At 34.6% G+C, this 17,431-nt stretch overlaps 1 protein-coding gene across 1 annotated transcript; it reads left to right on the top strand.

Moving 5' to 3' along the window:
• The first annotated feature begins 307 nt into the window (after window positions 1-307).
• Window positions 308-8,609, top strand: LOC128552857 (ras-related protein Rap-2c-like). Its single transcript, XM_053533925.1, has 2 exons — window positions 308-410; window positions 7,951-8,609. Exon 2 carries the CDS (start codon window positions 7,953-7,955, stop codon window positions 8,607-8,609), a length of 657 nt encoding a protein of 218 aa, XP_053389900.1. The 5' UTR covers window positions 308-410; window positions 7,951-7,952.
• The last annotated feature ends 8,822 nt before the right edge of the window (window positions 8,610-17,431 follow it).

The following is a 17,431-nucleotide window of genomic DNA, read 5'->3' as shown; positions in this document are numbered from 1 at the left end:
CAGCTTAATTATGGAACACATGCGGTTCTAACCATGTTTCAAATGCTGCAGGAACACCTTATTTTTATTTGTTAGGTCAAATCCTGAACAATTGCCATATAACCTACATTATGTCGGTATGACGTTAAACTGAACAACAACAACAAAAAACTTGGGTACAGGGGTTAGTATGTCAACTGTATCAGTTATGATTTTATTTCTTTAAAATACAAGTGTAACCATAAAACATGCGTACACTACTTGTAACTGTAATAAAACAAATTGATACGTTTTACCTCTGATAACATCAATCGGAGCGACATCTTAATTTGGATTTACTCCGGTGAACAAGGCAGAGGTTAAAAACGCGTTTGCAATGGGTTAAATATATAATATTGCACTAAGTGAGATGATTAAAACATAAAAAGAAGGTAAACTTTTTTCTGTATTTTGCACATGTTTTTTTTTCTCTTTTTTTTCTGTTAAAGTATTGTTGTATGTAGAGCACATGTATCTAAAGAATAATTAGAAAACATTGAACGTTTTAAATGAATTGTGGTCGCCGTCATTCTGCTTGTCGTTACTTTCACAGATTGTATTGAGCCTGTACACTGTAATAAAGCATTTTCTTGTTAGCGATAACATCGTCTTCCGCTACTGTTTGTCGTGGATATTGGAATAAAAATGTGTGAGTCATTAGTTAGAGCTTTAATTGGATACAGCCGACGATGCTGTAAATGAACAACGTTCGCCGTCTCTGTCTCCCATTATTTCCCCGATTTCGCGACAAGATTTTATAGGGTTATAAAAAACGACTAGACATGTGTAATTACTCCTAAACATTCTTGTTTAGCAATAATATTGTTCCCTACTTCGGTCTGTTATTTAGATTCTAATGGAGATAGGAATGTAGTTGTGATGTGAATTGTAAACAGTATTTACAAACGTACATGTACGTAAACGTCTGGAGAAAATCACGATGGACCATTTGAAAACTCTTGAACAAGGTTAGAGATATATCGTGTAAATAGTTTATATTTTGTTTTCAAATTAAAATTTTGAAATCATGTATTTGTAAATAATTGTCATTTATTTTTTATTGAAATGTGCGTGCGTGTGTCTTACGTGCGTGTGTTCGGGTTTAGTGTCTTTTCATCATATAAACGACGGTGTCTGCTTATAGTAGTGAGCACAATGCCAAACTTTATAGCGCTGTCTCAATGGAATATCACGCCGTAGACACGTGACATGATACCCTACCCAGTCACATTATACTGACATCGGGCTGACCAGTCCTAGCACTATCTCCTCTTAATGCTGAGTGCCAAGCGATGAAGCTCCTAGTACCATTTTTTTACGTCTTTGGTTTGGCGCCCCCGAAGATCGAACCCGCGGGCTCCCGCACTCGAACCGGGTGCTCTACCACAAGGCTTCTGGGGCGGTTATATTGAACTGATTTACTATTGAAAAATAATGCATTCTGAAAACTAACCTAGATATCGGAATGATATCAGAGTAAACATCAGTACATGTATGTTGTATATCACATTACGTGATTTACACTGTTAAGTATTGCATGCTTTTTACATATGGACAGAAAGAGGGAAAACTAGAGTTTTATTTGATGTATTTACGGGGTAACTTGAAAGTAAAATACGTTAACGTTCGGTTCTCCCAACATTCAGTTTGATATAATTATAGAATTATATACCTTATAAAACATGGAACGTTTTTCATTAGGATTTTATTGCATTGAGGGTGTTAAAGTATTATTTGCAAGGATTTAGACTTGCTCTCGTCTCTGTGTTTGTTCTTTCATTTTCTCATATATAAGTTTTCTTCATTAACAGTGGAACCAACTCCAACATGTTGTTTCTATATTGACTTTTTATGTCGGACGTAGTTTAGCCATCAGATACAAATGTGTTATGTTAGAGGCTTATGATTTGGCAGAATAAAAAAAAACTATAGAGATCTTGCTAGCTTAACGTCCGCTGATATCAGTGGCACAAAAATGCATAAGAGTATATACCTATCTTCACATTTTGTCACTAACCAAACTCGTTTCAAGCTCAGTGTTTAAATGATATGACTGTATATTCTTTTAAGGAAAATTTCCGTCACAAAATCCGTAGGGAACAAATTAGTTTTGTTAGTTCTTGCCTTTACAGTTGAAGATCGCAAATTAGTTTTGTAAACTAGTCGTATACGTCGCTTGATTATATTTTTGTGTGGATTCTCCTGAATTTGCTTAATCATGAAGAAATAAAAACGGGCCATCGTTTTTCTGTTTTAAATATTTCATTTACTGCTCATATTCCTTTTTTATTCTTTTATTAATGGGTTTTCCCTTACCTCACCTTGGTATTGTTAAAGAAATTTATAGACTGTTACTTCACCAAACAGCGTCATTAGTATATGACCATTCGACCATTCTATTACAGTAGAACAGGAGAGAGTGTGAAAGTAGTAATTGTTAAAGCTAGTAATTATTAAAGCTCCTTGTTACAGTGTCATTGATGATCTAAGACGCAGTTATATTAAACGATATTACTATAATAGACCAAGTATGTATAAGCTTATTGAATTGTTTAAGTGTAATGATAGAAATACTCTTGTCAAACTAAGTAAATTTATTAAACTTTCCTTCAATCGTAGAAATTTGTTAATTCAAAGGTAATATTATTGTAGTAGCCAGTTCATCCTCTAAATATTAATAGTATGTGTTGTTTTATCTATTCAAGTCGTGACCAATTGTATGTGTTTGTATACATACTGTATGTATATGTTATTTAACGATGTACATGTTGTGCAAGTTAATAAAGATTCTGTTCTGTTCTGTTCTGTTCTGTTCTGTCATTTCGTACGATTAATCTTAAATTTCGATATGGCCTTGTATAACTCCACTGGTATGAGCTTTAGAATCAACCAATCAATCATTGGAGCAATACTATTTTCGGTAGATATGTTTGCTGCTATAAAACTGTAACACAATTTTGCAGTGTGATACTCATTAATATAATGAATCTGTATCAAGACCTAAGACGAGTCAAGATTGTGTAAGGTAGCTGCAAGAATGCAAACGTTGTACTGTTTTTTCTGCAACAGTATCCCTCCCAGCAGCTGAGCTTTATTGTTCAGTTCGTAATAAGGACCTTTCTGTTAACGTCACAGCGACACAGTTATAGGTCATATGGTGGGTTTCCAGCTTTAGAACAGAACAGAACAGAAAGTTTATTAACGAGTACACTACAGGTACATTGTTAAACATGATTTACATAATACAATTTTAGAGGTCACGCATACAATGGAATTGGCTAATATTATGACAACACATATGGAAAACTTTTGCAATATAAAATAGAGACATAATTCCATCAAAGCAATACAAATGCGCTGAGCTGAAAAAGAAGAAGTATTTAGAAGTTATTAACTTAATCCTTAATTCATCATACAAAGTGGAGAATGAACAGAAAGCGAAAATGAGATATGTTTTCCAATTTAAACTCTGTGAGATGCTTAATCATATAGGAAATATAAAAGTTCTCTTAAGATACATTTACTCTATTTGCTAACTGGTAATCTACAGGTGAGTAGATAGTTCATTTCGACTATTATTTGCTTTTACAATAAATTTACATAAATTAAGTAAGATGGACTTGTTTTTGGACTGTAACAATAGCGTAAACTTGAACATGCTAGGGAGGGTATAATAATAACGTTTAATAAGCTGACTTCTTTATTGCTCATATGCTTTACACTTCAAAATGAAGTGGTACTCGTCTTCGACATCGTTTAAATCGCAAAACTGACATATTATTTCATGACGTTCTAGACGGAGCCTGTGAGCAGATACACGAAGTCGCGTCAAAGCAGACCTGAAAGTTTTACTTTGAAATAGTTTGAGGTATTTTTCAAAGCAGAAATCTTCTTTAATATAAAAATATAAATGTGTTAACACGCTATTATTTCTTATGACAGTACGCCACTGCTGCAAGTAACAATCTATTAATCTTTGCTTGAATATCGGTAAAAATAAATTTATTTCAACACTTTGGGGGCAATTCCATACTTCAGCAAATCCTAGATTATGCAAAAACTTTTTTACCTTACTGGCCCAGTTATTAACACCGTTATCACATTTACTACAGGCATTCAGATATTATATTTTTCAATATGATATTATCGGTGGTGATCAGTTTGAACCAGTACTTAATTATTTGTATATATCTAGTTATGAATAACGGGTACCTCCCTAATTCCCCGTATACAGCAGCATTACTTGTACTTAGCTTAACACCTAATATGGCTTTGCAGAATTTTAGGTGTACTCGTTCTATCTCCTTTGATTTAGTAAAACCCCAGACCGGACATGCGTAATTTAGAATGGATCCTACAAAGGAGTCAAATAATTGTAGTGATATTGACGGGTTAAGGTCATATTTGTTGTTATTTCTTAAAAGAATATTTAAGGCTTTTAGCGCTTTACCGACAACATACTGGTTGTTAAGATTAAAAGATCCCGTATAATTGAACACCACGCCTAAGTAATTGAAATCGTTTACTATTTCGAGTGGCTCATTATTGTAATGCCATATTTCATTTTGTTTAGATAGTTGAGGAAGAACCCAGGTGCTCCTCCGTGCATTATTTTATCACTAGCGGGCACCTGGGTAGAACCATCGACCTTTCGTAGCTGCGTGGCTTCCTTACAATAAGGACTTTATTTTCGAAGCAACGCCGGTCTCTACAATAACATGCAAAATATATATTTCTAATTATATATACGGTTATTTGTATTTCTAAGCATTAATTATTGCCCGTGTGAGGAAAAATTGTTAAACTAATGATAATGGTGACATCAGTGACAATGTTATTAGGAAATAATTAATAAAAAAAATACTAGCCTATCTTTATTGGTTATTTTCTCTAAACGTTTATAAAACCTGCGTAGGCCTATATCATTAAACGAACTACCCAACTGTTGTTGAACCTGTTCCGTTTGATATACAAAAAGTGGCTTCAGTTAGCCCATGTAAGATTGGTTGTAAAACTTGTAAACAAGTATTGCATGATAATTCTACAGCTACAATAAAGGTCCAAAAATAAGTTTTTTATGCCTCCAAAAATTGTCACATACGTAACAAGCATTCAGCGTACATTTAATGAATATATTAATTATTCATTTACTTAACACTTCGGATAACGACCTTTTTTTGCAAACGGTGTATGAATATTTATCGTATATTGAATATCTTGAAAAACTGGTTGAACAGATAGGATTACAAACTCATCAAAGTGTTAAATTAGTCGCCATTACATAATGAAATTATGAATATATAAATATCGCACACAAATACTTCACTCATTATTATTTTAACATCGACAAACATTTAAGGTTTCGTTCGATAACAAAACAACACACAAAAATTGTGTAGGTATATAAAAGGGTCATTACAACAGTACTGTAGCTAGATCTAGGGTTTAGTATTCGGCTCTCGTGGCTCGTTGTATCCGATCTTGCAAAATCTTCTCGAGCCGATTACAGCATCCTAGATCGAGCTACTATTATAATAACCATATTTAATTTTTCAACATAAGTAGTCTTTAAATATTCGATTCCCCGTTGAACCTTGAACAAACAATATTAAAAAGTACTTTGTATATACGTATACTTGATTTCTTGTACAAATTGATGTTTATTTTATTGCTGTCATAACCTATATTCCTCATTTTATGAGGGAACCATAAATATCTGTCAAGTAAATGTATTTATTGTTACAGTTTTAAATGACGTCAACCCGCACCTCTATAGCAAATACGACATTCGTATGTAGTGTTAGAAATTATTATTGTATAATAAATTACACAGCATTTTAGAGCTGTAAATTTATATTGTTACTATATTGCTGACTTGTATCAAATAAGGTCGGCCAAAAATGCAATTGATATGCAAATTACTTTGTTCTGCAAGGTACATCTCCGGTAACTTAGAGGTAATAGGCCGGCTCCCAGTGGTAGAGGTCGTGGTTTTCGCTCCCTGACCTCGTCATACCAAAGACGTAAATAATGGTAGTAGTATCGTGTCTTGGTGTCAGCAAAAGTGGATTGTCCTAGGACTGGTCAGCCCACTGTCGGTATAACGTGACTAGTTGGGGTATCATTGAACGTGTCTACGGCGTGATATTCCATTTAGGCAGGACTATAAGGCTGGATATTTTACTTATTGCTGCAAGTAGACGCCGACGTCTATATGACTGAAAAAATGTTGAAAAAGACACTATACGTGAACAAATCTGATGTTCTACAAAGTGTTGGACATATTTACTGTTGTTGTATTGTATTTTTCCATATTGACCTTTCCCCTATCAGTTCCAGTAAATCATTACATATATCTCTTCTCGATCTTTGAACTAAGGCAAAGTGGTTCTTCTCAACAAACTCGATTAAGAGAACAATTTTCACTCATACAAAACCTTTAAGACCTTTAGGGTAAGAAATGCCATTCTTTCCTGATATAAAAAAATCAGTCGTATATGCTAAGCAAACCATTTATATGCCTAGACGTAGAACCAAAGACAAACTCAAACTCAGCTTGTTCCCTAAAACGAATAGGCCAGTCCGATTAGTAAATAGAATTTGCAACGGAATGGGTTGTTTATGGATAAATATGGCAAAATGTTACTGCACGTTTTAGTTAATCAGTTAATCGCATCAAACTGTGTATTTGACACGAGTCAATGAACTACTATGGGGCCTCCGAGGCCGGTTAATTATAATCGCTGACTGCAAATCACTTGCCCATCATCGATGTGGGTTCAAAGCCTCGCTTAGGATGTAAAATTCTTTAATGTGGGTAAACTGTCAATATATGATATTTTAATACCTTTCAAGTTATACATAGTGTTAAATTTTACAAAACAATGAAATAGTGTTCCGTGTGTTCAAAGCTAACCTTACATACATACAGTTAGCAATATCTTATCGAAGAAAGCACAGTGATTTGAGATATGCACAACTTATTTAATCACTTCTGTTTGAATATATTTCCATTGCCTTAGAAGTGCATTATATGACTCGCTGTTTTTTCTAATCCTCCGTTGCATCACAAGCAAAAAAGGTGATACAATTGAAACAATTATGAGCGAAATTTTATTTCAAATTGAATACTAATGCTTCAATTTTGCTTTGAAACACACTAAAATGATCTGTTTTTAAACAAATCTGGAGTCTTACTAGTCTTTTACACCAAATCAGACATCCCAAGGAAATAATCAAGTTAAGGACGTATGCTAGAATTTGGTGCGAAAATTTTCCCAATAACAGAATTTCTTTAAACTTTGGATATTGAAGGACAATCAGAGGATATAATTCTGTGACAGTTTTCATGCTTACAGTTATTTTCAAAGTTTGTACTAATATCATATTTAGTACACTACGGAAGCTCCGAGGGGACAAGTGTGAATGTTCGTATATCGTTGAAACGAGCTGATAACTCGTGGCCGCGAGACAATATCTCGTTCCCGTTAGTTAGTTATCTTGCGGCCACGAAATACGACCTTGGTCCCACAGTTAGTATCTCATGGCCACGAGATTGAAAAAAAAACAAAAACAAAACAAACACACAAAACTTGTCACTTTGTATATTTCGTGGCCGAGAGTTACTAACTCGTGGAAATGTGTTAGTTTGGGGCCACGAGGTACTTACTCTTGGGAAAGATCTACTATTTTAAGGCTATGAGTTATGAATCTCAAGGGAGATTGTATCTCGTGGACAAGATCTCGTGGCGAAGAGATACTAACTCGTGTTATCTTATTTCAAATATGTCAGAAAACTTTGTATGTTACTTCTAGAAACAAGAAGCCTTAAAGAGATTTGACGACAGTCGTTTCAAACATATCTAGAACCACAAAAATAAGTTGTCACTAAAATAATTCATTTGAAATAAATTGTTGTTATTCTATTTTCAGATATGCCTCTACCACGGGAAACGGTGAGCCAGAACTATCGTGTTGTGTTCATGGGAACATCTGGAGTGGGAAAAAGTTCGATCATTAATCAATTTATTAACAATAAGTTCACTGAGATTCATAAGGAAACTGTAGAAGAGCTTCATCGCCACAGTATGAAGTTCGAGACCGTGTCTGTAGATATTGATATATTAGACACTTCAGGTTCGTATCAATTTCCGGCCATGCGCAAACTCGCTATAGCAACAGGTGATGCTTTTGTGCTTGTATATTCGGTAACGAATGCGGAAAGCTTTGAAACAGTAAAATCGTTGCGAGAAGAGATAAAAGAGCATAAACATAATGGGAAGTATTCGATAGTCGTTGTTGCAAACAAAACGGACCTAGGAGACATAACTGGGGAACACGCTGTGAACGAGTCCGTGGTCTGTATGGACTGGGAAGAAAAATTTGTCACAACCTCGGCAAAAACAGGTGAAAATATTGATACTGTGTTTCAACTGTTAGAGAATCAAATCAAAGAAAGAATAAAGTTAGAAGAGAAACGACTTTCGTTCTTTCGGAGGATCTCAATGCCTGTTATGAGACTGGCCAAATCAAATCGTCGGAATACGCAATCAGTGAAAATCAAACCTAGATCTAATTCTGTGGATTTGTGACAGTTTTGCCAATGGCGGCCTAATGAAATTCAGTATATGCAAATACATTTTCTCGTTGACAGTTCTTTTATACATATCTTAGATATGGTGCTTACATGTTGTTTTTAGCTCGACATTGAAGACAAATTAGAGCTAATGCATTCGTCCCGGCGTCGCCGTTGGTTAAGGTTTTTGATGAACTCAAATATCTCTGTTACTATCAAAGCTATTGACTTGGAACTTAAAATATTATTTACTATCAAAGTCTACACCAAGAGAAACAACTCCCATAATTCTGATTTGAATTTTGACAGAGTTATGCCCCTTTTTAACTTAGAAATTTTTGGTTAAGGTTTTTGATAAAGTAAAATATCTCTGTTACTATCAAAGCGTTTGACTTGAAACTTAAAATAGTTATTTTACTATCAAAGTCTACGCCAGGAGAAACAATCCTCATAACTCTGATTTGAATTTTGACAGAGTTATGCCCTTTTTTTAACTTAGAATTTTTTGGTAAAAACTTTATAAAGTTTTTAGTGGCAAAGCTCTAATTCAGAGTCAAGCACTGAGAAAAGTTGAGCGTGTTGTCTTACGGACAGCTCTTGTTTTGATTTACAATTTTAATCTACAAGAAAACTGTTAAGTGATATCATATCATCTCTATTTGCTCAGTAGGATTTCAAGTACTGTCTAACAGTGCATTTTATTTTTTTAATTATTCCGCTTTCTAGCACAGAATATTAATGCTAAATTGCATGTATATTATTGTAAAATTCTGAACTTATTTTATACGTAAACTACTGTAGATAAGGTGGTATTTGATACTTCTGAAATTATTGCTCAGCGTAATGTCAGGTGTGTCGTTACCAATGTATAAAAACATTTGTTGCCAAAACAAAAGAATTTATAAAATGTATACAAAATGGAATATGACAGTCATACGAATCCTAAAGATAATATGTGTTATTATGACGATCTACAATTGAAAATAAATGACACACAGTTAGGAACAAAACTGTTGAAAACATCCATACCGTCAGTCTCATATTTGCATGTTTTTTTGCTAAAATATGACATAATATGAGCCCTGCCATGAGAAAACCAACATAGTGCATTTGCGACCAGCATGGATACAGACCAGCCTGCGCATCCGCGCAGTCTGGTCAGGATCCATGCTGTTCGCTTTCAAAGACTATAGCAATTAGAGAAACTGTTAGCGAACAGCATGGATCCTGACCAGACTGCGTGGATGCGCAGGCTGGTCTGGATCCATGCTGGTCGCAAAGCCACTATGTTGGTTTTCCCATGGCGCAGCTCATATATTGCGTTATCTCATCAAACTAGCTGAGCTTTTCTTCATGAAGTTAAGACTTACATGAGAAGAACGTTGACGATAACACAGATAATATATTTTTAACAAAACTTAATAGTTCGTAGATGCCAATTAATTAGTTCGCAGAATCGGTCAACATTTTAACTGTTGGATTACCCCATTTCGTTGGTATGGTTAAATGGTGAATACCTAAAAGTAGTACCGGAAGTGTACATACTCGCCCAAAGCGAAACACTAAAAGAATGTACATGTTTTTTAAAGAATTGCATTCCAGTATGTACATAGAGACGCATTAATGTGTACATCACTATATTTCACTGCATAAACAGACCTGCTTCGATGCTTGTGTATACACACATATTTTGCATGTTATAAGAATACATTTGTAAAAGATGTTTCGGAGTTGACTTGAATGATTTTGATTTATATCTCAATTGATTTTACCTTCATTTTAAGGGGACGCATATTGCTACATTCACAGTTCATACAGCAATGCGGAAGGGGTGCATATTCAAGAAATCGATGGTGGGAAAATAAAAAACATATTCCTAAACTGATATAATACTGATGGACACCTGTAATATTCAGTATTTTGTGGATAAGGATGTGGTACTATGAATGTAATAGGAAAACAGAGGTCTTTGTGAAAGTACATTCAACACAAAATATTAAGCTTTTGTATAAGGAAAATACAGGTTTTTTACAATAACAGTGTTCCAAATAATGTTGAAGGGATGAGATTTTCTTTCTAACACACCAGGGTTGCTTAAACATGTAAAAATTTAACGCCACGTCTGTTCATCTCGGGATGGACGCCATATTTCTCATTGATAAAAAATGTAAACAAAAAAATCAGAGTGGGATTAGCATTGCAAGGGCATAACATGACATTCTACACAATGAATACCTTAGAACAGATATCTAAGATGCTACACAGGTCAGGCGGGTTAAATGCATAATGTCGATCACTTGAAATTCATCTTGAAAAGGTGGTTAATTTTAGTTTGTTTACATGGTTTTTAATTTTCCCACGACTTCTCGGCGATTCACTGCAAATGTATTACTGCGCCGGACGAAAGGTAACTCTAATAAACAACGGGAGACAACTTACGTGTCAGCACGTGTACGATTTTAAAAAAAAACATGGCGATGATTATAATTTCTTATCAAATAATGAATCCTATTCAGATATTCGTCTTTAATATTAGAAAATTATTAATTTCTGTGGACATTTGTCAAAAAATATTACTTACAGCGGACTACTTTGCGCATCAAACTGGTTTCCGCTTCAGTTGTGAGGCACTTCCGTTATACTTTTTGACAACAATAACAAAACACAAAATGAATCAATAAAGTCACTTATAAACCGACTGCTACTTAAATCAGTGTAAGTAAAGTTGTTGTTACAACATTATACATGTTCGTTACGTTATGAGATAAAGTTTATCTTGAACTGCATAATCCATTAATTACGTTTAGATGATATTGCATTTACAACTTATTTTGACCCCGTTTTTTTACGTGAATGACAGCATTCTCGTGCAACTCATGCAAACAGAGTTATGAAAAGTATGGTGGAGAATTCAAGGAGAAATTATAAATGACATTAAAGTGAGGATAACTGTATATTCGTCAAGTTTTGATCATTGACATTCCTGCTGTGTATTAGTAACTTTTGTGAACAAGATTAGAATGTTGCTTTTCCACATATACACATTGATTGGACCTCTCAACCAAATTTCATACCTTATTTTAGGGATTTTTAAGACAATACATTTTCAAAAGTTTGTTGAATGTGTTTTGATATTTAAGTGCATTGTAGTTCATGAATACCAAGTTAAAAATTAATAATGGCAACATTTCTAGGCCTTTATTGTAAGCCACTAGACTTCTGTAACGATAAATGTTTAATGTATTAAGGGGAATATACTCTTTTAGTTTTGGAATGTGGCATTCCTTGACCACCGTATCTTTTCTTATGCACTACTTTGTAAACAAACTAAATAATGTGTTTTAGCTCACATACGCGAAATGAAAAGCAAGACAGTGAACTTATTTCACATTCTTTCTTTAAATTAGAATCTGTAGGACATTGATAAGTGTTTGGACAAAGTGAAGCACTATTATTTTCGCACCAAAAAGTCTGAATTGTTGACTTTGAATGTACACAAGAAGTCTTATGTAATTCAGCAATAACTTTCTTGTTTCAGTTTTTCTCATTTTTATTTTAGTGAGCAATCCTTTGTGTACTTATAACAGTTGAAACAGTATTCATTTCATTTACCAAAACCTTGTACTTTTTTGCAGGTAAATTTTATAATACCCCACCCACTTTTTTCTAATTTCAAAGTATGCGTCCCCTTAATGCGCTTTCAATATTTAAAATATTAGAAGGAGTCATAATTTGAAACTGATTACCTGTCACCTTAAATTGTTATGACCTTTTTCTTAAATTGTTATGATCTTTTTTATTCTGAATGCTGTTATATTTTATAAATTTGTTCTGCTGTCAATGTATTAAAAGAAAAAAACATGTAAGAATGTCTTGTATCCAATTTTGTATACAGGTTACAATGATGACCCCACCCCGTAAGCGAAGGAAGTAATAGCAGTTTTCCTTTTATTTCAGGAATGACACTGTCTATAGCTCATTTAAATGCTGGAAAGTTGTCAACTGCCATATACAACGCATGCAATAACTGGCCTATGCAAAAGACATAATATAAGCCAGACTACTGAATGTGGATTACACATGTACAGATGTGGAATATTTGACTTAAATCAACTAACCGACCGCACGCTGCTGATGGCACAGCAAGCCTGCGGTCCACTAACGCGATGGCTTTAAAATTTAGTTATTAGTATGAAACAGAGGACATGTATTTTGATATAAAAAAACTACACCAACATATTCCTTTGTGGCATAAAAAGCATGCCTTAGTATATGAAAGGAATTTAATTTAATGACAACATCAGAAGCTATAAGAAATGTGAGCACTGCAAAGACGAACTATAGCTAGTTCTTGCTAATATAATACTAGCTATGCAGAGGTATATAATAAAAGGGTCAGTTAACAGCACCTTGATTTGAAATGATATATTTGGTGTTTACAATAGCCTGGTAAAATTCGAGCAGAAAATACATTGCAGGTCAAACTTATGTACAATTGTAATAACAGTTTTATATTCTGTATATCAATATTTAAAGTTAGGCATGATAAATACTCGTTTATGGAGGCTTCGTATTTGTAAAACAAACAACCTAGCAGAACAATTTAAGTTAATTAAGTCAAAATCTTACCGAAATGTCCCAGTCTTAAAGGTCTACAATGAGAAAGTATAGAAAGATTTGTAAGCCAGGCATGCTCACCGAAATAACGTTCACGAACTATGGAAAGACAGCAACATGTCCGATCACATGCTAATATACTTATTGTACAGGCAAATTTATAAGCGTTTAACACAAAATTAAAAATATGAAAAAGGAGTGGTAAGAACCATTAGAAAGACAAGAGCAGTTAAATGAGCCGCACCACGAGAAAACCAACATAGTGCGTTTGCGACCAGCATGGATCCAGACCAGCCTGCGCATCCGCGCAGTCTGGTCAGAATCCATGTTGTTCGCTTTCAAAGTCTATTGCAATTAGAGAAACTGCGAACAGCATGGATCCTGAACAGACTGCGCGGATGCGCAGGCTGGTCTGGATCCATGCTGGTCAAAAACGCATTATGTTGGTTTTCGCATGGCGCGACTCAACTGTACCTTAGATACGTTTCCACCACCGCAGGAAGTATGATGTCAATTCCTAAAAAGGAATTTGTTTAGATAGTGATAGTAAACAGACTATATTTAAATAATAATTTATGAGTACATTTACTGAAATGTTAGCTTTGCGTGACGTCATTCTCCCCCACAAGCGCTTGAATTACAATCTTACCGTTGACTGATCACTAACAGTAGGCGATTTTCCCTGTAAATTCAGAAAATAAATAATGACTCGTTTTGTTATTGTTCTGAGAAAACATATGGTTAAGATATATTTAGAAATCAATCAGATATTTTGAGAATATTCTGTTTTTAATACAATAAACATATACGTCTGGTGTATATAAATAGCCATTACTGTTCAGTTTTGGAAAGTGATATTTGATATAAATTAATGTCAGGATAAGAGAATCTAACTATTTCATTTTTGATTACTGAAAACCTGTATTAAAATTTCACAAACAATCGCTCGTTCGTTCATTGCTGAACCTGAGCAGCACATTAATCTAAAGTAGTTAAGTTTCCATAAAAGCACTGAGACCGAACACGAATAGACCACAATTTGCAGGATAAGTATAGTCAAACCTGTGTTAAAGACCACCTCTGAACAGAAACCACTTGGCTCTAAAGACCACATGAAGACCACCTCCCATAATGACCACATTTTGGCTCTCCCAAGGGTGGTCTTTATAGACAGGTTTGACTGTACAACAATTCTCTTACTTATAAAAAATATTCTTTTTATTTCGAAATGAATTTCTGGAAGCCTGTTTCTTCAAACACAGAACGACACTAAGTTAACATAACAATGTTAACAGGCACATCTCCTTTTTATGACCAGTATGAATAAGGATTTCTTTGAAAATTATTTTTTTCCACACAGCAAGGTACTAGGGCTCGGTTTGCATGAATGCCTTCGTTTACTTATAATACTTAAATGTTTATCTTATATGATAGTATTAAAGAATTGAAAACAAATGATTGTCAAAGTTTTGGAAAACCGATGAAGAGTGTTGCTTTTTTATCTTCTCGAAAGTGTGTCAAACGTTTTACACCTTTTAAAACAAAGTTTCAGTAAATCAAAGGTCCTTTACACAATTAAGATTTGAATTACTTTAAGAAGCTTTCAATGTTTAAAAGAGAGAAATCTGAAATCATTTATGAATTGATGTACGAGGGATGATCAATAAATTCGTGGGCACCTTCTGCGAATGGTTTGTTTCGGGTTAAAACATCAACGGAGGGTGAAAAAGATATCTCTGATCTTTCACGGGTATGATGAGTAATTTTCATATAAAAATTCCATCGCCTTTATGCAGAAACAAGCGTTTACTGCAACCAACAAAAAGCAATCTCCGCAGCTAAAGCGTATTTCAATATCGTGTTCTTACAGTACCCTAGGCATCCATCTCGCACTTAACCGTCTAATATTCACGTCTCCAGACAATATCACCTGCACAGAACCGTATCTTTGCAAAGTTCTCTCCGTTTTGCCGTTGGTCGACCGCTCACTGATCATCTTCAATATCTTCTCTGCCCTCATGGAATCTCTTAGGCCAATTGTAAGTCGGTAATCGGTATGCACTTTGCTTTCCATGAGTCTCTTCTATACTCTGTTTTGTCTGTTGTGACATCATTCTTGAGTTTTCTTTATACTAAACGTAATCTTCGCCAGGTGAATCTCTAACACACGTAATGGACACAAAAATGCATGAAATGTAAAACACAAAAATGCTCCTGTATAAATACATAAAAAGCAAACCTTAAGAACCAAAAACGTATGTACTCAATGCCTTTGCAGAAGACAGAGCAACATGAGAAACACCCTAAGGACCTGACGAAACAGACCAGAAGACAGTTATCAAAACCCACGTAATTCTAACTGCTCGTAGAATTATACTAAAGTTTTAATATAGTTATGTATGAATACTGCCAGAAAACAGTTTTGCTAATTGATACGATGATCCAGAATATGTTGACCAATTACGATGTAATTTCAAATCGGAAAATTGACCAGATTGATTATCATTGTAAATACATTTGTGTATGTCTTGTAACCCTATGAGGCTGTTACGAAATGTTTTAAAAAAGGAAAACCGGAATTATTTTCAGAGAAAAAAAAAGTTTACCATCAGTCAACACACAGACAATCTAAAATGCCACATAAAATGCCATAACTGCGGTGAAATGAAGTAGCAAAGGCATCATAAACAAATCAAGTGTCATAACTCCCCCGGAATTCATTAATCTAATTCAGAACATGTTGATGATAGGTAAAATTACGCTTCCCTCTTGTCACTCATGGGGGTTTCTGAACTGTACGCCAATGGTAAATGAAAAGTAGTGTAAGTACTTTAATATGCGACAAATTAAGTGCCAACATTCCTTTGAAAATCGCTGAACCGGAAAAAATGCCGCTGATATGTATAACTAAGCTTTGCAAAGTATTGTTGGAAATCTTACCAATGGTGTAAGAGATGATGCCAAAACATCATAAAATTGCTTGGTAAAGGGCCAAACCTCCGCTGAAAATCAACCGGAATATGCCTGCAATATGTACATTTAAGCTTTAAATAATCACTTTTTGTTTGTTGTAATTCCTCCAAGTAGTATCGGAGAAGTTGCACGGACAAGGAAAATACGAGAAATCAAAGGTCATAATCCAATCAGATTTCGACGAATCAAGTTTACATACTCCACGAAACAAGACGACAATATGTACATGATATGCACAACTTAACTTGGCAATGATCATTTTTGGGAAGGTGATGAAATAATGCACGGAGGGGCACCTGGGGTCTTCCTCCACCATTAAAGCTGGAAAGTTGCCATATGACCTATCATGTGTCGGTGCGACGTTAAATCCAACAACAACTTTTGGGAAGATTAAGTTATGACCTTTATTTGCACTCTCCTGTTATTTTTCAACATTATGAGATTGAGCAGTGTGAATTTCTTTGCATCTTTGTCCAGATGTGTTTTGTCATTGCCCAATCCAAGGCGATTGCTCACTTTACATATTTGTTTTGTTCCCGTTGTTTATTGTTTATTTGTTAAACTTTGTTTTGCATTTTGTGCTAATATACGTAAGGTCAAAATCCGTAAATACAAATTTTCGCTTATATTATGCATTCATTCATTCCATTTTTCCTTTGTCTTTTTTCAATACCTACCTATAAAAGTAAGTCAAAATATGTTAGAAAATATGTTAATCTGATTTTATACTGCAGCTGAGCGGACCATTACACTACTGACGCATCGAAAGTACAGTTCTGATGCGATTAACAGATTAACTAAATTATGCTTTGATATAACATTTTCGACTTACCCATTCACGGATAAATAGGTAAGATCATTCGTCCGTTAAACTGAAAATTATATTCACATATCAGATTTATTTATATAATTATTTTTCTTGCTTCAGAGAGTTAATCGTGTTTCAGACTTGGCATTGTTTTTCGACTGATGCTGTAACATATGGGTGCCAATCTGCAAAATGTATTAAGCAGCTAGAGCATTATTTCAGACACTTAACATTACACTGGCTTTCTGTTGACAATAAACTGAGTTATTCGACATATTTGTGGAAGTATCATTAACTTAGGGCATCAGGGGTGTGTGTGGGGGGGGGGGGTAGGGGAGGGGGGCATCAGGGGGAGAGGTTTGTTATGATGTACCTGAGATGACTGACCTCACTGCCAGTACGAAAATTCAGTGTCCGTACAAAGATGTCCAACATTTCTT

This window comes from Mercenaria mercenaria, unplaced genomic scaffold, assembly GCF_021730395.1.
Source record: "Mercenaria mercenaria strain notata unplaced genomic scaffold, MADL_Memer_1 contig_3230, whole genome shotgun sequence".
NCBI lineage: Eukaryota > Metazoa > Mollusca > Bivalvia > Venerida > Veneridae > Mercenaria > Mercenaria mercenaria.
This window is presented reverse-complemented; position numbering and strand designations above follow the sequence as displayed.